Source organism: Corylus avellana, chromosome 4, assembly GCF_965113065.1.
Source record: "Corylus avellana chromosome 4, dhCorAvel1.hap1.2, whole genome shotgun sequence".
Classification (NCBI taxonomy): domain Eukaryota; kingdom Viridiplantae; phylum Streptophyta; class Magnoliopsida; order Fagales; family Betulaceae; genus Corylus; species Corylus avellana.
In genome coordinates this window covers 30,705,555-30,726,732 of record NC_142493.1, presented here as the reverse complement: position 1 = coordinate 30,726,732, position 21,178 = coordinate 30,705,555, and the positions used below count along the sequence as shown (strand labels likewise).

Sequence of the window (21,178 nt, the reverse complement as noted above, 5' to 3'; positions counted from 1 at the left end):
TTTCGCCGTTGGGTAGAAATTCCCCATTGCTTTCGCCAAAGAAATTTCACATTTTTCATAAGATGTAGAAGAAAGAGAGGATCAGGAGCCTCAGGTCCATCTTCCAATCAGGGTATTTATTTCCTTTTTCCGGTTACATAAATCAAAGTTTTGTTAGTACTTTTCATGTAAAAAATTTTATATCGCTCCCACCTGAATTTTGGATATTTGTGCTTCGTTTTGTTTATTATTTGATTCTAGTTGTATTGGGGTTTTTTTTTTTTTTTTTTTTTTGTTGTTCTGAACTAAAATTTGAAAGAAATTGATAGCACGTTTAGATGGAATTACAAATATTGTAGCAAACCCTCTTTTTGGTTGCTGAGAAAAATTGGAGGGGGAAGAAACGAAAAAGGAGCTTGTTTGTATTGTGTGCTCGTGGTGATTTTGGTTACCCATTTCTCTGTTAAATCTCACCTCAACTTGCAATCAAATGGTTATATCAGGGACAGCTGAGTAATGGCATTTTGCTTCCTTGGATTCTGATGATGCAAAATACAAGATTTGGAATTTTATGTTCTGTTTGATTTTCTTCATAAACATGTGTAATATTATTAGAAGAGACATTATGGGTTTCCTTCAATTTTTTATTTTGTTCTAAAATGTGGAAGATGATGAAAATATAACGGTGGCATTTGATTTTTTCTGAGTTAAGTTTTCAATTGCTTAGACGTTGTGTTGGATTTCTCTGCAGCCCTCCTCCTATCTGAGATGCGCAAATGGGTGATTTTTCAAGTCTGGATTTGATCAGCGATCTGCCTCAAAGCATTATAGAGAGCATTCTCACACGGCTACCAATAAGAGATGCGGTAAGAACAAGTGTTTTATCAAGCAAATGGAGGTATAGATGGGCTACACTCACTCATCTTGTATTTGATGAAGAATGTGTAACTGTATGCAATGACCGAGCTCTTATTGAGCACAAGTTAATTAATTTTATTACTCGGGCTCTATTTCTCCACCAAGGACCAATCCACAAGTTCCAGCTTTGCACTTCAGACTTGCAGAGCTGTCCTGATATAGATCAATGGATACTTTTCCTTTCAAGGAAAGATATAAAAGAATTGGTTCTTGAATTGGGAGAAAGCGAGTGGATTCGGATACCTTCATGTCTTTTTAATTGTAAAAAACTAACTCGTCTGGAGCTGGTTCGTTGTGAACTGGATCCGCCTCCTACTTTTAAGGGCTTCTTGTATTTGAAGACCCTTAATCTTTACCAAGTTTTTGGCATCTCGGATGCAATTGAAAGTCTTATTTCTAGTTGCCCTCTTCTTGAGAATCTATCGCTGTCATACTCTGATAGTTCAACTCTTAATATTCGTGCCCCAAATCTCAAATACTTGTGCCTTGAAGGTGAATTCAAAGACATATGTCTTGAAAATACTCCTCTTCTTGTTTCAATGTCTGCTGCTATGTATATGACTGAGGACATTGCCGAACACATGGAGCAAAGTTCAGTTTGCAATTTTATCAAGCTTCTTGGTGGTGTACCTCATCTTGAGAGGCTCATTGGGCGTATTTACTTCACAAAGGTAATTCTATGTCATGTTTTTGTGTGTTTACTGGATCTTCCTCCGCGCTGTTCTGAGGTCTCCATTGTAGTTCTGTATGCATAACTATCTTAACTTTTTTCCTGTCTCTAGTTCTTGAGTATAGGTGGTGACCCAGAAAGACTTGCAATTACATATAGCCATTTGAAGATTATCGAATTATGTCAGGTAAGCTTTGAAGATATGAAAGAGATGCTTGTTGTTCTTCGCTTGATTACGAATGCGCAGAACTTGAAGGAACTTCGAATCTCGGTAAGCTATTTTCAACATATTGAAGCTTTATTTGGTGAATGCATTAGCTTTGTTTTGAATAACTTTTGTTTTGCTTTCAAGAGTTAAGATTACTTTCAACATATTGAAGCTTTATTTGGTGAATGCATTAGCTTTGTTTTGAATAACTTTTGTTTTGCTTTCAAGAGTTAAGATTACGGCCATCATGTTTTCTATCAATTAATGTTCATTAGGGTGGTTCCGCAACCTCAAACACGCTTGCTGCTATAGAAGCCACTGATTTGGATTTTTGGGAGAAAGAATTCCTTTCGCATTGCTTGTTTGAGAGACTTAAAGTTGTGAAGATGACAGAGATGTCTGGTGTACGACATGAGATGGAATTCATCAAGTTTTTGCTTGAAAATTCTCCAGTGCTCGAGATAATGAGTATCATGCCTTGTCCATTTGTTACGGATGGAAGATTGAATATGTTGATTGAGTTGGTGAGGTTTCGAAGGGCTTCTGCTCGAGCAGAAATTTTATTCATGCAAGGATAAACATTAAACGCATCTACTGTAAAGTTCCTTTCGTTCTCAATTCTTTTGGTAGTTTGTTCCCGTTACATTTATGTGTAACTATTTATTGTGAAATAACAAACAAATTTAGTATCCAATTAAATCATTGACTGTATTTGCATGATTGTTGCTATTGAAGATAAAAGTTAAATCTAATAGCCCAAAAGTTATTAATTATATAGATCTTTTACCTTATTTATCTTGAAACAGGTAAGACTTTTCATTGCTAATTTTTTTTTTTTTTTTGACATGTCACACAAGAGGAGGGGAGGGAAATTCGAACTAGTCTCAGCCGATTGAGTTACCCCTTGGGGACGTTATTGCTAATTTTTAGTTCAAAGACATTGCAAATTGAGTGTTAGTTTGAGCGAGATATTTTGTACTTTTTCCTACAAAAGTATTTATAACATAATCCAGTCATGTAATTGCTGGAAAGAAACCTTGAAGTTGATATAAGATTTTTAGAAGTAGAAGCATCCCAATTCCCGTGGGAACAGAGTAATGACTCTCCTTCTGGGATTCAAAATGCTATTAAAACAAACAAATTCATTATTCTTACAAGTTCAACACCCTCACTATGACATTTGCCCGAAAAATTTCTTCACACAGCAGAAACAGAAGGACATGTAACACTCACCTAAACGTCAGATTCTGTACAGTCAGAAATGAACACAATTCCTTGAGGATTCAATATCAATCTAATATACAGCAAACTCATTTTGACAGGGATTTTTCACTCATATTATTGTATAATTGGGTTGGTCTCATTTTTCACAACCACGTCATTTGTCATGTCACCTGGGTCCAGAGAGCTCCATTGCTTGGACAAGCAAGGAAGAGTCATCAGTAAGATCTGAGTATCTCTCCGAAGAGGAGAATTCATTGGCTCTGCCTCTGGTTGATTCAGCTTTATGAGAAGCTTCCCACTTCTCTGCAAGCCCATCTCCTTCCAGCATCCGGACCACTTCAGACATCTTTGGTCTACGACTTGGAAGGTACTGGGTGCACAACAAAGCCACTCGAACCATTTCTTCAAGCTCTATTCGATCATAGTTGTTTGTCAGGTCCTTGTCAACCAGTATATCAAGCTTTCTTTCCTGATGAATTTCCTTCACCTGCAATTATTGTGTCATGAATTAGATAATGTCTCTACTGTCTACACAATAAATGAGCGGTTGTCTTACCCAGTCAAGCATGGCTCCTTTCTGGTTTGACGCTTTGCCAAACTCTAAAGCTCTTTGACCAGATATTAATTCAAGCAGAAGGATCCCAAACCCAAAAACATCTGTTTTCTCAGAAGATTGGCCAGTTGAGAGATACTCTGGAGCTATGTGCCCCACAGTTCCTCTCACAGCTGTTGTCACGTGTGAATCTTGGTGATCCAACAGCTTTGCCAGTCCAAAATCTCCTACCACAGCCTCGCAGTAGTCATCAAGCAATATATTTGCAGCTTTCACATCTCTGTGAATTATCTTGGGATCACACTGTTCGTGCAAGTATAACAAACCCCTTGCAGCTCCCAAGGCAATTCTTTTCCTTGTACCCCAATCCAGAGCTGGTTTTGCTGCAATGGAGAAAAGATGATCATCATTGTTATATGCTCAAGCTGGAGATAGAAGATCAAAAAGAGTTTGCAATTGGATTACACCCCAACCAAGGTGATGATCACACGGAAGACTAATTTTCACTACCACGTCATCTTAGTTGTAAAACAATCATGACTTACTCTAATCCTAATGTACCTTTGAGACGGGAAGCAACGCTCCCATTTGACATGTATGGGTAAACCAAAAGCCTCTCTGTGGCTGTCATACAAAACCCGTAGAGGCGGAGGAGATTCCGGTGCACTGCTAGGCTGATCATCTCAACTTCAGTTTGAAATTGGATCTCACCCCCAGTGGCATTTCCGTCTTTGAGCCTTTTCACAGCTACTGTTGTACCATCTTGAAGATAGCCTTTGTACACATTGCCGAAACCACCCTTGCCGATCATGTTCTTGCTGCTGAAGTTGTTTGTAGCAATTTGTAATTCTTTAAACTGAAATTTCTTCAAGTTTCCTAGGCAAAGTTCTTCATGGTGTTCTGAAATTTAACAGAGTATTAATAAAATACATACTAATTTGATTCTGTCTGCTACTGCTTTATATGTTTGAAAAGATACATATGTATCTTACTAACCATAAACATCAAAGAATATTTGCTGGTTGCGTCGTTGCCTCCACCAAAGAAGGAAACCAAACCCAAGAATTAACAGGCAGATACACCCTAGGCTTGAGCCAAAGGCTAAGGCAATTTTCTGGCTTTTACTTTTTCCAGAAGGTCGAGAGTCTAAAGAATCATGGGAAGAAAAGAAAAAGGGTCAGAATAATAGCAAGAAAACTGTATGTGGGAAACTCAATTGAATTTCGAAACGTAATCTTAAAGCAGGGGATATCACATAGGATAAAGAAGAAAGAAGAAAACGCAATAAAGGATAAAGAACACGGCAACAAGTATTTGTATTATAAGGTGTAAAGGTTTGAACAAAATTGAACAAACTTGCAACAAGCAGGAACTCTTCATTACTTTGTGAAATATTCGAGGTATAAGAAGGTGGCGGCGATGGTGTCACGCAGCCATCGTTCTCTGTTCCGGCGGCACATATCAAAGGGTTTCCAGCAACACTGCATCAGGCAAAAGAAAAAATAATTAGACAAAGAAAAGTTGAATGTTCTGAAGAGGGAAACAGAAACATTTTCAGAGTGACTTACTTGAATGTCTTACTATGCGACCTGGGTACAGGACCACTCAAATTGTTATAAGACAGATCCCTAGAACATTAAACAAACCACATAAATCTCTTATTCAGATATATATAATCACATAAAATTCATGACACAAATATAATTATCAATAAAGAACAAGGTATGAAGAGAACTACAGAAAAGCAAGCTGGGTCATGTTTGCCAAAGCTAGAGGAATTGCTCCAGAGAGATTATTGTTGTTTAGCCGCCTGATCAGCATTGAAATCCCACTATTAGATTTATACCAGTAAGAGACTGTTAAAGCCATGTTTAAATTTCACTTACAGGTATTGGAGGCCTTTCAGGTGGACAAGAGTATTGGGAAGTTGACCGGAAAAGAAGTTATTAGAAAGATCAAGTGTTTTAAGCTTTTGGAGTCTCCCAAGCTCAGAGGGGATTGGTCCAGATATATTGTTATTTTGCAGGAGTCTGCAAGAAAACTCCTCTAGTAAGAAACTCCATGCTGAATATTTCACACTTTCTTAATATGCTGGTTTACTTACATAATCTGTAGATTTGTCAAGTTGCTGATGCTTGGTGACAGAGTTCCAGACAAGTCCTGGCTTGGAGTTCCTCTGCACCAAAACCAATTTCATCTAATTCAAAAACAATATTTTTAAAAAAAAATATTTGTAGCAGAGAGACTTTTCATCAAGTTCCAAATTACTTGCATGGTTTGATATATTTCTACTTACAGCCCAATGACCAAACCATCAGGAGAACAAGTGACCATAGTCCAGCTACATGGATCCACAGCAGTGTCATCCCAATTCTGAAGAACTTCACGAGGATCGTTCAGAGACTGTTTTATTTCCATCAAAGCTATCACTGCAAAATTTATAAGAATTGTGAAAGACCATTCAAATTTATTCAGCTGGAAAGCTTTAAACTTGAGAAAGAGCTCCAGTTACCTTCATAGTTGATGCCTTTAGCAGAAAGCAAACCAGTTGCGGGCGCCCATAAGCATAAGAAAGCCAAACAGCACAAAAGAGCACCCACTCTCTTTTCCATTGAATAGAAAGTGCAAAAGACTAGGAACCCAGATGCCAAAATCAGCTTTTCCTTTCTAACAAGGAAGCAGGTAAAAGAGCCGTTAGGGATGGTTTGAACAAGTAAACACAATCAATCTTCAGCTGCTTTTTCTTTTTTTGCATGTAATATTTACATCAGAAGCCAACCACTGCAACTGCTCAGGATTCCCATTCCAGCAATCCCCAGTCACACCTTCTCTCAGAACAAAAACCAGAGAAGTTTGGGAGTGTGAAGGCCAAGGGGAACTAAACACGCGTGCTGCCGGTTTAGCAAAGTGGAGAAAAGAATATATAAAAGCTAAGAGCCATATTAGCCATATCTAGATACACGCGAAAAAGATGATTGAAAAAGAAAATACCTTCAATCATGGATTTTTTTTTTTTTTAACGAAAAAGAAAAAGGTGCTGGGGAGTGGAAACTTTTCCATTCACCATCACCTGGATTTATAATGTAGATCAAATGAAATATTCACTCATAAGCACTATAGAATATATAATACGACAACTGGAGCAAGAATTACTTTGTGAGGTCGGACAGTTTTGGTGTCAGCTAGACAGAGGTGTAGGCAGACTCCAAACTTGTGTTGGGATTGCTTTGGTTTCCTTTTTTTGTAATGAATAAGAACAGGAAGTAGGGAACTAATTACAGAATATAAAAATAAAAAATACCCAAAATAAAAATTCAATCTTGTCAGCAATCCAACTAAAGAAATTCTCGAAGATGGGAAAAAGCTAGTTGCTTTGGTTTGCCTTCTACTACTGTGGCCTTTGGGAATCCAACATTCCCTGAGGTTAGCAATTTTATTATACATGTACAACACATTCCTTGTATTTTAAACTCTTAAGGGTTTTTAATAATAATAAGTGAGAATCTTGAGGGATTGAGGTTGAGTTAGATGATGTAATGGCTCCTCGTGAGATCTTAGTTGTGCCAATTATTTCTCACATTCGATTAACCTTTTTTTTATTACTTTTCCTGCGATTATCTAAACACTGGCTCCACGTTCAAGGGACAGTCCATCCAATGAACAATCAAAAGCAGCAAAACTTTAAAAAGCAAAAGCTGATGCCTGAACTGATGGTCACTCTCTCTCTCTCTCTCTCTCTCTTTGTGGGTCCTAAATATCAAGTGAGATACTAGTACACCTGTCGCATTTATAGCTGTCTGATGAAGAACTGACGGTAATACTCTTTGCTGGAAAACAGTGTTATAGTGTGCATGATAAACACCAAAGTGGATGCTGGGGTCCCACTCTGATGTTTGGTCGGACGGTCCCACTCTTGCAAATAATATAATTCAGGCACCACCCTGATTATAGCTTGTACATAGGTGCACGTGCAATGTAGGCCCATAGAGCCGTTGACTTGATGTTTCAAACGTTCATTTGGACCGATTGCCTGCTGCTTTTCCATGATCATCAATGAAAGTAAAGTGGATCGGATGGATCATGGATGGATGTCGTTTGTGATCAGACATAAAGCTAACTAGGGTTTGATTACCACTGAATAAGGCTTTTAACTTCACAAGCGATTTAGACTATTTAGTGTGTGTTTGGGCACAGACCTTTTAATGCCCATGTCGCGGTTACGGAGTCCACATGAGTCTGCCTGGTTATAACTTATAACCTTTTTTATACTTTGTTCCCTACTCAAACACTGATTTATTTTATTTTATTTTTTCAAATATCAGTTATTTAAACGGATTTTTAAATGTAAGCCCATTATTAATAGTTAATAAATCTTTTTTTTTTTTTTTTTTAGGAAATTTCCTTCAATCGAGTCTAACAAGTACCAAGTGTCATCTTTAACATGTTTTCTTTAATATTTTAATCGTCATTTATTGTCATTTCACTAATCTAGAAACTCAAACATTAATCTTTTAAAAACCTAAAAATGTTGAATGATACTTGTTATTTATTAGAGTAGGTTGAAGGAAATTTCTTCCAAACTTGTTCAAAAATAATTACTATAAACGTCTGAACATAACTGTTGTTGCACACTTTCAACTACCCCACAACAATTGTTAGGAACTTTCAACAATCTTGTGATGGCTGCTATAAACCTTCATTGACCTGCGCAACGGTCACCATGAACGGTCTTCAAAGGAAAAAAGATCATCTCTATTTCATTTGAAATGGAAAAGATCTAGTTGGTAAAAAAAAAAATGTTAAAAATGGGATAAAATTGTCCTCATCTTTTACCTAATCGGCTCCTCTAAATTTCATTTGAAATGTAGATGATAATATTTCCTTTGGAGGCTGCCATACAACTCCAACCGACATAAAGTTTGTGATTAATATTAAGTGCAATACTATTATTTTGTTACACTGCAATAAGGCAAGGGTCTTATTTGAGCAGGTGACCCAACTCATGTACCCCTACCCATAATAGGACATATGTATTGCCCTGAATCTTTATCCGAATTTAATTAGTTGCCCATTGTTTCATGTTTCGATCACTTATTGACACAGAGGTACAATTTTTGTAGTACATTTACTACATTGTATGGCCCTTTCTCAATGATTTTCCTGAAATAAATACACAATGTATTGTTGTAGGGCTACACCAACTCTTATAATCACATACTTTCACAATATATTCACTAATCCAAACATCTTGGATCAAAATCTCGTGAGAAATAGTATGGAGAAAATCATTAATTTCCTCTATATATGTCTCTTCTCTTCTAAGTTTATATCATACACTAAAGAGAAAGACAAGTCTCGATTAGACTACACTAATAGTCTATCAAATCGATTATGATAATTTTCAAGAATGTCACTTTACAAAGAAGAAATTAAGTACCCTATTCAAGATTATGAATAATCACGTTCCCAACATTAACATTAGCTCTACATCCTGGTACTTAAATCAAGTGCAGTAGAGCTTCTAGCTGCTGTTTGTTGACGTGTTTTGTTTTCGGTCCGAAAAAGTTTTTTTATTTTACGTGGCATAAATGTGAAAATTGTTTGTGTTTTAAGTAGTATTTTAAGTTTTGAGTTCTTTATCAATGTTTTTGTCTTGAGAATAAGAAGAAAAAACAAAAATAAAAGTTTTGTTGAAGAATGGACAGCAGACCAGGTATATATAGAGGAGTAAATGTACTAATGTTAAATCACGACTTATCTTAATAGCTTAAATTTATAGGAATACGTAAATTTAATCAATACTTCAACACTTTTTCACGTGTATATTTAATTGAAATAAGAATTGAATAACGGAGATAGGATTTCGAACTCAATACCTCTAATTTGATAATATATCAAACCATCAATTTTCTTAAAAGCTTAAATTTATAAGAATTGATCAATTTAATAATATTTTGTGAATCGAATATTTAGACCTTTTTTTTTCATGTCCGGAGAGAGAGATTCGAACTTATGACTTTTACTTCATAAGGCGTGATTTTCAGCTAATTGAATTACTCATTATATATGGCCGAAACGAATATTTCAGACTTTTTGCAATGAAGTACTTCGGAGGGGTAAAAAAAATAAAATAATAATAATAATAATAATAATAATTAATAATCTATTTTAAGTTCAGTGGCGTTTGGGTGGAACCCAATAGAAAAAGATAGCCGAACACACCAAACACTTCTGAAGCGCGTTAAAATTGCATATCAAAGCTAACGAAGAAAGTATTATGGCCGGGTTGTAAATTCACAATAAGTTTGGTCCCCTTACGACCTTTTACCCTTCTTATAATAACAACTAAAGGATAGAATATTAGAATATTAAGTAATAATTTAATATAATATTAAAGCAAGGATTTAAGTCTACATCTTACTTTTTAGGAAAAAAAAAATACAAAATTAGCCTATATGGTTTACTTGATTTGCAATTTAGCTCTTTACAGTATCAAAATAAACTCAAAAGGAAAAGGTATGCCAAAAAAAAATAACTGACTTATTACAATTAAATTATGTTCACTGATGTACCCCACAATTTTATTAGCTCTAACATATCACACTATCGAAATCTGTTAAGTTAATAATGAAATTTAACTGTACAGAGCAAATTGTCTTTTTGGTAGACCTCAGAGACTTAAAATTTATTTTGATACCATAAAAAACTAATTGAAAATCAAGTAAACTACATCGACTAATTTTATAATTTTTTTCTACTTTTTAGAACAAGTTGATAATTGGTAGGTGAAAATCTAACATAAGCACTAAGATTCGGGGCCAATGCAATTGGAATAGTTAGGGTTTTTTTTTTTTTCTAAGCCACTTGGAGTAGTGGGGTACATCCACATTAGCTTGTCCCTTTCCTTCACACCCCCACAACCAATAAGCCTTCCACTATGTGGATTTTTTTTTTTCTTTTTTCTTTTTAGTATTTTTTAAGGACCTTTGACATAGATATGGTATCATTTCCTGTCCATTTCAGTACTTTATTTTGGCTCCTTTCATGCACTTAGTTGCTACTTTTGGTCCTTTTTTTTTTAACTCTTCTTTCCTCCATTAACAAAACCTGTTGCCAATTAGAAAAGGAAATTTCCCAGCAAGGTCTTGGAGTCAAAAGGGAGTCAAACAAGTGGATGGCTAAAGAGAAGTTGACCATAATCGTAATGAAGATAGGGGGTTCCTCAAATGAGTAGGAAATCATTTTGTTCCTTTTTCACCCACTAGGTTTGTTTGAACGGAGGAAGGAGCCATTATTTTGAACAATTTGTACTACCCACATGATTTTGTCTTTTGCCTCTGTCCCTCAAAGACAACCGACACTCCCACTCCCACTCTCCCTCCCAAAAGAAAAAAAAAAGAATATTCTATATCTACACTAATTACTCGTTTGAATTACTAGTCATTTGAATAGGTAACGTAAAAAACTCCATAAACTTTGAGTTGTTCGACCACCTATTTAAGCAAATGGGTTTCATATAAAATCTCACATTATCTGCTCAAATGACTTAACCATTGGGACATATGATTGTAGATCCCAATCCATTATTTACCTTTGGATTTCTTCTCCTCCATCTATGGTTTTGTAAAGAGAAGTTGATGTTCAACAAGAAGTGATTCTCTCACGGGCCGGCTGGCTTCATGATCACCTAAAGTTTGAATGTCCTTACTTTAGGGTCAGTTTGGTAGTCTCTTCATATAAGCCAAGCCAGAATAGATTCTTTTCAAAAGCTTAGGATACCTCACTCACACGCAAAGCCACCTTTTTTCTTTCTTTTTGTGGTGCATACATGACCTTAGCATTCTCTCTACACTCCTAAATACCACCCAATAAAAAGAGGGAAAGTAATGGTCACCAGCTGCTACCTCTCTCTTATATATTTCAAATACTTTTAATCCCATCAACCAAAAAGTGAGGGTGAAAATAGTTAAAAGGCGAAGAAAAGGACATGGAAATGGTGTAAAATGAAGATATGCTTCCACTGGTTTTCTTTTTCTTTTCTTGGCTTTATTGGAAAATAATTTCTCGAAACCTTTTCTGGAAGATTTCATGTAAATTATTAGCAATTTAGAAGATCATCCACATGTTTGTCAATCGATCACATGACTCATTATTTGATAGGCACATAATCCCTTCAGTCACTAACAGATGAGCATATGATCCGGTTAATAGTCACATGATTATTAAATTGTGATTTAAGATAGATATAGATGATATTCTTTTATATTATTACCTAATGGTTTTGAGAAAATTGCTCCAAAACGATTTTAGAGGAAACTTTATCTGGATTTTGTATTCGACCTTGTTCGATGTTGGAAGCCCTACAGTTTTAAATGGAATTTTTCTTTTTCCTAGGTTTAGTCCATGGAGCAAAGGCTTGGGCCGATTTGGTGTTTTGACCCAGTTGGGGGTCATATTTGGTACGAATGTATTATTGACACTTCTTATATTATCTCTCTCAAAATTAGTGAAACTTTGTAAATATAGCCTTTAGTGGTAAACCACATTCTCTGTGTTTTGTTAATCTCTCTTTCTCTCCACCATTCTTATATCAATTATTTGATTAAGCATCTTTTAGAACCATTAGAGAAAGTAAGTGGAAGCATCAAGAAAAAGATAAGGATGGTCATAAAGTAAATAGCAGACAAACTTAACAAAGATTTCCAACTAAATATCCTGTTGAATTCAAAGTAAATCACTACTTGAGCATAGGGATAATACACCCTGGCATCCATTATCATTTATCCATACATCATCGGGCATCAAGGAAAAACCTTATTCTAAATCCCTTGTTATTTTAAGGACACCCTCCTAAACAAGTTTTTTTGTGCAAAGCATATTACAACTGCACCATAATATTCTTTAAATATTAACAAAATTAATTAGTTTTATAATTTTTTTATTAATTTACGCTTTTAAAATTTCCGATGACTTAACATGGTATTAGACTCACATTTTTTTGATCTAAAACAATCTCTTTTCACCGCTTGTGCCGAGTCTTTTCTTTCAAGCATGTTCTAGGTATTTTCTAAACTTCTTCGAGGGCTAGTCTACACTTTCAAGGTGAGACGGAGTTTTTCCAATCTCTCACGCGTCGTCACGCGCCACCATAAATTGTTCTTCTAGTCTTCACGCACCACCCTCATACATTTAAAAAGAGTTTGATTGCTTGAATTGGCTTGCTACTTGCAAATTGGTGGATATGTGAAAAATGCAACCAATTATGAGGTTCCGTGTGCTAACTATAGTTCGGTCGCGCCACCACATTCTTGCAAGTGCTACCTCGTTCTATTGGAGTGTCTGTACGTGAGATCCACGCACCGAACATACTTTATGCGTGCTTCATCGGGTCAACTCAATTCGACTACACCCAATCAACCTTTTTTTTTTTTTTTTTTGAAAACTTCCAATCAACTTTTTTGATTTTGCGCTTCTCCTTAAAAGTACCAATGCCGATACTATTATTTATAAAATGATAATTATATTCATTAATTATTCTCAATTTAAGCTTGTGGGATAATTTGTAATTTAACAATAATGATCAATATCTAGAATGTACGAGTAATTCTAGAAGTCCATCTTGTGTCACTTTTGTATCCCTCTAAAAATGAGGCTGCATTTAAATTCATCATTTGATCAAATCCAATAACGATCAATCACAAACTCAATTGTGATTTTAAGAGCCACATCATTTTTAGAAAACACACAAAAATAACATAAGATCGAGTGACTTATAGAATTACTCAGAATGCGCGCATGAGAATAATTGATGATATAATATTAGAGGTGGAGACCGGAGACTGGAGAGAAATTGGATCCTCTCCCATTAGTGCATTAATAGATGCTTCTCATGTGCGCCAATCCTCCCCAATGACTCAATTGTATATCTTTTCTTGGATGACAATTATATACTAATTAATGAGACATTAAGTGGAAATCAAGCACACATAATCCATGCTGACTTTTTAAGGTGACTTCTTTTTTCTATAAATTTTTGTAAATACAAAGTTGGACAAAGAGAATCAATGCGGCAGTACTTTAAATAGACTATGAATTTCAAAGGGAGCTAGCTAGGTCTAATTTCTTTATTCTACTTAAAATGATTTCCTTATGTTTAAAATCTTAAGGAGTCAAAATAACTTATCAAGGCGTTAGTTGAAAGTCAATGTTAGAATAAAAAAAAAGTAGTTGCCAAAAGAAAGAAAAAAAAAATGGTATATAGAACAACACCTCAAGAAATGCTTTTCGGTAGAGGCAGAGCAGATCTGCTCAAATCCTGCACTGACTCTAACTACACAATAAAAGGTAGACAATATGTCAAAAGCGAGGAACCCAACTGAATTGCTTTAATATGTATCAACATTAGTCTCTGCTCCCCGCACTTCAAAAGGCAAGCACAAGAGATAGGTTAAATAATAGTTTATCTCAAGGGAAAATTATAATTTACTCTCCGGAAGTTGTCAGCCTTTTTTTTTTATTCTATTTTCAATGTTTAAAAATTGACAATATATTTTCATAAAGATTTTTTTTTGGCAATGTGGCAATTATGTTTAAAAATTTCGTCTTTTTTGACTGTTTGGAGAACATGTGATTTTTTAGGATAGGAAAAGTCTAAAAAGCCCCTATTTTTTTGATAAAAATGAGAAAAAAAAAAAAAATCAAAATTGGCCATTTGGGGGTGGTCGAAAATGGCCGGAATGGGGACGGCAAGCCACCCCATGGCCTAATGGAGGTGGCTAGTCACCCCCCATACCCTAATTGGGGGTGGTTGAAACCACAGCCAAAGGGTTTGGGGGTGGCTTGAACACCCCCATTTGGGCGGTCGAGCCACCCCTTTTGCCCATGGGTTGGCTGCCGGCCACCCCCAATTTTTTTTTTTTTTTTTTTTTCCTTTCTTTTTGTTTCTTTTAATACTCCACTTCACATATGGATTCAAACTTCTCCTTAATAAATGAAGCTCATGAAAGATAGAGAGTGGTTCAGATCTGTTTGGATTCAAAGAGTGAATTCAAAACATACTCTGTTGGTTCCTTAACAGCTCAACGTGTACAATATTTAACTAAAAATAAGGGTAAATTGTAAGTCAAGGTTCAAATTCAAGATTTTTACTCTTATACCATGCTAAATCATCGGTTATTCCAAAATGTTAATGTGTGGTATCAAAGCGAAAATCTTGAGTTAAAATCCTGACTCTTGAATTCACCTTCATTTTAATTAAATATTGAATGTATTAAGCCTCATTTATCAAGAAGCAAGCATATTATAAACAAACAAAGCTTATATTGTGAAATCGTCAGAACCAAATCAACACAAGAATTAATTAGGCCTCTTGGTAGCTCGATGGGCAAATTCCATCATGAAGAATACTTGTTAAAAAAGGTAACATGAGATTTGATTCTCAAAAGAAAGTGCAAAAAATAATGATAGCACTGCACAACTAAAGCTCCAAATATGTGTTTAAAGGTAATTTTAGAAGATCCTGAATTTAATTGTAAGTTAAACTCTGGAATCTATGCCAAAATTTAAATAAAGATACGACTCTCAAAAAAGTTATATTACACTTGTGCATATTTTAATCATCAACACTTCAAACAACTTTCATATATAAATAATTCTGAGGAACAAATTCTGTACCATAGCCTCTACCACGCACTTAGGCTGTGTTTGGCAAAGGAGTGGCCAGATCAGACCCAAAAACTTAAAAAATTCATCTCAAAATCAATTTCAATATTCTTACTTTTTACATTGCATAATTTCTTTTTATTACTATTCAAATAAAAAAAATCACCAGAAAATAATTTTTGTTCAACTTTTTTATACAAAACATTTTTACTTTTTTCTCTTACATCAATCAAATATGCTAAAGTTCCGGTCCACTTCCTTTTTTTAAGCAATTTGCCAACCACACCCTTATATTCTATGCAATAGAAAAATTTTGGTTTGGCTCCGGGTTTTTTCATTCTCTGGTTGTACTTCCTCGTTCGCGGTTCGCATCCAACGTTGAAAAAAGAGAGCCGGGGGAATTCGAAAAAGTATGGATATATTGTGTGGCTGCTGGGATTCGAGCCCAGGTCTCTACGGCCACAACGTAGAATTCTTACCACTAAACTACAGCCACAAGATGGCCAAGGGCCTTTAAATTAAATACTTAACCTTTATTATCTTAGTGACTTTCTTTCTTGATGGGCCCGTGTAATGGCCCATCTAATGCACGTATTGTAACAAGTCGTCTGGGTGATTGGTTTCTCAGTCCGTGAGAGACGTGTAGAGAATGTAGTCACCGCATTTCCTTAGCCTTGGGAATTGGACTTCCTCTTGGACTTTTGAGTGTCAATAGGGTCCAGAAGGTATTAGGCCTTGTTTACTTCAATGATCATTAACAAACTAGGGACAGTTTTTACCAAAAAGAAAGAAAAAAAATTACACAGAGACAACGTTTGCTTCATGGTACGACAATTTTGTTATGGTTTGACTGCATATGCTGGATTTGGATTGTTCAATCACTTATAACAAGGCCAAGTAAGACAAGTAGACAATTTTAAGGCGTAATAACAAATTTATTAGACCAATTATAAAGACAGAAAACAACCAAAATTGATTGTTTTATAGTTCAATACATCCAGTGAATCCACTGATTTGACAGGGATCCAATAAGACAAACTAAAAGACTATTGCTGAAGCAATGATTTATTCAATTAAGAGATGCAGATCGACAACAATGGAGAAAACATTTGCTACCATTCTTCATCTTGTTCTTCCTCTTCCCAGCATTTCAGACAATGGAACCACCCATTCTAAGCTCCTCAAGGCTCCTCTCTCTGCGACAGTATCCCTTGACATCCAGTGAACAATTCTGCCCAAGTCATTTACCCCCAACAGCCAACATCGGCATGCACAGCTATAGATAACTCACTCGGTCGAAAAGAACCCAATTCCCTCTCAGCCAACAGAGTCAGATTGTTTCAAAGATCGCATAGCTGAAACCATCTTCTGGGGTAACGTGAATGGTCGAAATTGCAGATCCTTCAACAGTATTCATGGAATAACCACAGGGATCAAACTCGAAATCACATATAGCAGAATCTGGAAGAATCTTTCTTATACCAGAATTGATAGTCATCACAACTGCTGACCCTGATTGGGATTTATAGAAGACAGATGCCATTTTCCTGTCCAAACCAATCATGCACGCACATTTCTAGAGTGTAAACAGGGTCGGATGAGCTTGCAACAAATTCTGCAGAAGCAGAATACACATGCCATTTCTGTGGTTTGTCTTACCCACCCATTACATAAGCCTTGCTGCCTGAACCAAGTTGCCCAAAATAGGAGTCTACAACAGCAATTTTGACAGAGATCGAAGACCCTTTCCGTCAGGATCAACAAAGACACCCGGCTAAAAAAAACACGATATTTCTAGCCTCTTTTCATAACCTTCAAATCCGATTCCAGATACTGCTACGTCCATTTGGGAAAATTGAAACAATTAGGCTCCATTCACTTCAACACTTCAACGTAAAATGGTTTCATTCGTAAAATATTTTCAGGAAAACTATCTTTATATATATCTTTATATATATATATATATATATATATATATATATATATATATATATATTTTCCAATAAGGTCCCCGCCGGGACCTGCACGGGACATGTTCGAGACCCTGTAGGAACCTACCCAGGACCCCGCCAAAACTTAACCGGAACTCGTCCAGGACCTCACCGGGAGCTACCCAGGACTTGACTAGGACCCACTCGAGACCCGCCCAGGACTTGATCGGGACTTGACTGGGACTTGCTCGGGACTTGCCCGGGACTTGACCGGGACCCGCTGGGACTTGACCGGGACCCGCCCGGGACTTACCCAGGACCCCGCCAAGACTTGCTCGGGACCTCGCCGGGACCTGCCCGGGACTTGACTGGGACCCCGACAAGACTTGATCGGGACCCGTCCGGGCAAGACCCGCCGGTGTCCCGAACAAGTCCTGGGCGAGTCCCGGTCAGGTCCTGGAAATGGTCCCGGTCAAGTCTCAGGCAGGTCCTGGGCGGGTCTCGGGCAAGTCCTAGGCGGGTCCTGGGCAAGTCCCGGGCAGGTCTCAGGCAGGCCTTGGTCAAGTCTCAGACAAGTCCTGGGCGGGTCTTGCTCAAGTCTCAGGCAAGTCCCGGGTGGGTCTTGGTTAGGTCTCGGGCAGGTCCCGGGCAAGTCCTGGTTAGGTCTCGGGCAAGTCTTGGGCGGGGCTCGCCGGGGTCCCGAGTAGGTCTCGGGCGGGTCGCGAGTGGGTTCCAGGCAGGTGGGAAAACCGTAAACCATTTTCCAAAAATTAATGAAGAATTTTCGGTCAAAAGAAAAATATTTTTCATTGACCATTATTTTACGTCGAAGTAAACGGAGCCTTAATTGTACTTGCAAGACATCCAACTCGTAAAGAGAGGGAGATTGAGGAAGAAAAGGAAATTAAACAAACAAAAGCAAAAGATTACTGAACAACTTATGAATGTCAGGAGGGTTTGCGAGCACACTGCACAAGAAAAAGAAGCAAGCAAGATATCAACAATATTGATTAATCTCAAATAAACCATACACATTATAACAAAGAAATTAAATTCATTAGAAGTACGAACAACACCGATGAGGACACTAAAACTTACGTTGCAGTAAGCAGCAGATCTGAACTTCTTGATTCCACCATTGGGTCGAACGTCTTCAATGCTGTAGCCAAGGGGAGCTTCGTAGAATAAGGATTTACTACGTGCCGTAGCCAAGGGGAGCTTAGTGACCCGGATTCATATGAGGATGATTCCCTACCCATTGAACTATTCCTTAAAATTAAAAACAAAGGTTAATTAATGTTATGTAATTTTTTTATTTTTTTTTTCTAATATGTTCACACAAGGGAAGGAGGAGAAAAAATTCGAACTAGTAACCTTCACTTCATGAGATGTGGTGTATTGTCGATTGAGTTACTCTTCAAAAAAAATGTTACGTAACTTATGTGGTGTGAAAAGGGTGTCCTGAAAAAATAAATAAATTTTATAATTATAATACAATATTGATATATTGATATGCTAGTGTCAACTATTTTTTTATTAACCCTTGGAAAAATAAATTAACAATTTGTTGGAACTTATTAAAATTATGTTATAATTATAAGATAAAAATATAATTTAGAGCAGTACTCTTTAAAAAATAAAATAAAAAAAATTGTCATCCCTACCGAATATGATAGTATTTAATTTGAGTACAACATCCCCAAATTTAGCCGGAATAAGTGATCGAATCACATTCAAAACTAGGCAGTTGACGTGTAAACTTTTTTCTGTTTCGACGGTTTCGTTTTTGGCCTTAACGGTAAAAAATAAAATAAAGAATAGTTTTTTTTTTTTTTTCTAAATTGAGTTCTTATTTTATAAAAATAACACGTCTCCTTTAAATTTATATATGAGAACTACACACAATTTTTAAAATAATTGTCTATCGACCAGTTAACGGTTGTGTTAGGTATTGACTATTGCGTTAGGTGGGAAGCAATCAGATGGATTGACACGAGGAACAATTTAGTTAGAGAAAGTTGAATGAATTATGTATGTATGAGGAAAAGGCAATCTCAAGAGATTTGATGTGGGACACTTTCTTTTTTGACGATAGACTAGAATGGGGAAAGGATTCTGACACGGGTGTGGGCTGTTCCTGTCTGTTCTCACTCTTCTTTCCCTTTCAACGTAACTTTCTTAATTTCCCCAAAAACTTGTCGTCAACAAGCCAATTATCCATTCTTATTCTCTCTCACAAACCACAAACATAGCAACAAGCCCACTTTTATTAGTAATTTTTTATTGAAAAATATTATGTGTTTTTTCTAATGTTCTCTTCGTATTCTTTGTGATATGGCTTTAAAAATTATCGTTGAATCATTATTGACTTTTAATCTATTGATAATTTTAAAAATCACATCACAGTTGAGAAAACACTATAAGAACACGCATTTCTCTTTATTTATGCCAAAAAATAAAATTGTTCTTTTTTTTTTTTTGACCTTTTTCATAAATTTATAGACATTTTATTTCACGTCTCTAATTGTAATAAATCTTTGTGTTCATTTAGCATGAGGTGTCGTGAAAGAGAAGGATTAAGTGCTGGTAGCTCAGCTAGATAATAAGCTCAAGCTGCTAAAAAACTCCCAAAAAAGAAAGAAAGTAAATTCAAGCTTGATATCATACCCATTACCCAAAGTTAATTAGATATGAAGCATTAGGGTTAGGTTAAATATATAGTACAAGAAGAGGAAAGATCTTGCCCTAATAAATTATCCGCAAAGAAAAAAATGCGAAATCCATTGGGATTCTGTTTGTACGTGCATTGGGCCTGTGATTGAGTGCTGCGCTAATGGGAAAGAGGGCAATTGGGCTTCTTTCTTCACATTCACATGCATTGGGTAATTCTAATCTCTACCCTTTTCAATTAGGTTTTGTGTGCTCGGATAGGGACCCAGATGCTCTTCAATCCAAAATGGATTGGAGAATATCCAATTAGGATTTCTAAAATCCTCAAAAATTTTAGGGTTACAAATGGGACACGTGTCCTACTAATTAAAAATAATAATAAAACATTATTTAGAATTAAAAAAATAATGGGGTGGCAATTAGGATTTCTAAAATCCTCAAAAAATTTAGGGTTACAAATGGGACACGTGTCCTACTAATTAAAAATAATAATAAAACATTATTTAGAATTAAAAAAATAATAAAAAAATAATGGGGGTGGCTGGCCACCCCATCTTGGCCATAGGGGGTGGCCGGCCACTCCATTTTTTCCCTAGGGGTGGCTTCGGCCGCCCCAGACCAACCCCAACCCTAAGGCAAACTCTACACTTTTTTTTTTTTTTTTTCGATTTGGCCCTTGGACAGTAATGGGGTGGCTTCGGCCACCCCAAACCGGTCCGAGGCGGCCGAAGCCAGTCCTAGGGCAAAAATGGGGTGACCAACTATCCCCTGTGGTCATGATGGGGTGGCCACTAGCCAATCACCCCATTATTTTATTTTTTATTTTTTAAATTTAAATAATATTTTATTATTAGTTTTTAATTAGTAGGACACGTGTCCCATAGATTGGAGAGAATCCGAATCCCTCGGATAGAGCTTTTTTTTTTTCTTTTTCAAATTAGGTTGAAATAATTTCTTTAAATTCATTCTATAAATTTATCATGTATAACACATATTTTGTAATTAGTGTTAACAAAGTTGAAAAAAATTATATTAAAAAGCATGTGTTTTTTTATTTTTTATTTTTTATTGTTAAAAAGTATGTGTTAAAACACAAAAATAACTATGGTCCTCTTCATAGGACTATTTTTCAAGAGAGCATCTTTGGTGGGGAGGTTGCATAAAAGGTTACTTTTGTGCCACCAATCAAAAGCTGATATATCAATCAATTTCATTAGACTTATACTTAAAACAAAGACACAACCATACCAGATTATAATCTATATGAAATAAAAAATTAATTAATTAATTTTTTTTTTTAAAAAAAAAACAAAACAAAATTGAAGGGGTGGCTGGCTAGCCACCCCTCCCTTTCGCCACCCCTA

General features: G+C 36.1%; 2 protein-coding genes, 1 non-coding gene and 1 pseudogene across 4 annotated transcripts; 1 reads left to right on the top strand and 3 right to left on the bottom strand.

Moving 5' to 3' along the window:
* LOC132178570 (F-box/RNI-like superfamily protein) lies at nucleotides 1-2,464 on the top strand. Its single transcript, XM_059591012.2, has 4 exons — nucleotides 1-112; nucleotides 731-1,568; nucleotides 1,680-1,838; nucleotides 2,051-2,464. Exons 2-4 carry the CDS (start codon nucleotides 756-758, stop codon nucleotides 2,351-2,353), a joined length of 1,275 nt encoding a protein of 424 aa, XP_059446995.2. The 5' UTR covers nucleotides 1-112; nucleotides 731-755; the 3' UTR covers nucleotides 2,354-2,464.
* A 354-nt stretch (nucleotides 2,465-2,818) lies between these two features.
* LOC132177073 (protein CLAVATA3 INSENSITIVE RECEPTOR KINASE 5) lies at nucleotides 2,819-6,531 on the bottom strand. 2 transcript variants are annotated; one of them, XM_059589287.2, is made up of 11 exons: nucleotides 6,065-6,531; nucleotides 5,849-5,981; nucleotides 5,657-5,728; nucleotides 5,439-5,582; nucleotides 5,291-5,362; nucleotides 5,121-5,180; nucleotides 4,936-5,033; nucleotides 4,549-4,698; nucleotides 4,114-4,452; nucleotides 3,556-3,935; nucleotides 2,819-3,486 (listed from the first exon to the last, which is right to left on the bottom strand). In XM_059589287.2, the coding sequence occupies exons 1-11, from the start codon at nucleotides 6,162-6,164 to the stop codon at nucleotides 3,166-3,168; spliced, it is 1,869 nt and encodes a 622-aa protein (XP_059445270.1). In that variant the 5' UTR covers nucleotides 6,165-6,531; the 3' UTR covers nucleotides 2,819-3,165. The 2 variants fall into 2 exon arrangements, with proteins under 2 accessions (XP_059445270.1, XP_059445271.1); XM_059589288.2 differs by lacking the exon at nucleotides 4,549-4,698.
* Nucleotides 6,532-15,637: 9,106 nt separating this feature from the next.
* On the bottom strand, nucleotides 15,638-15,709 carry TRNAH-GUG (transfer RNA histidin (anticodon GUG)). The gene has a single exon. It is a non-coding gene; the product is annotated as a tRNA-His (tRNA).
* A 654-nt stretch (nucleotides 15,710-16,363) lies between these two features.
* LOC132178408 (S-adenosylmethionine decarboxylase proenzyme 2-like) lies at nucleotides 16,364-16,895 on the bottom strand (annotated as a pseudogene).
* Between the last annotated feature and the right edge of the window lie 4,283 nt (nucleotides 16,896-21,178).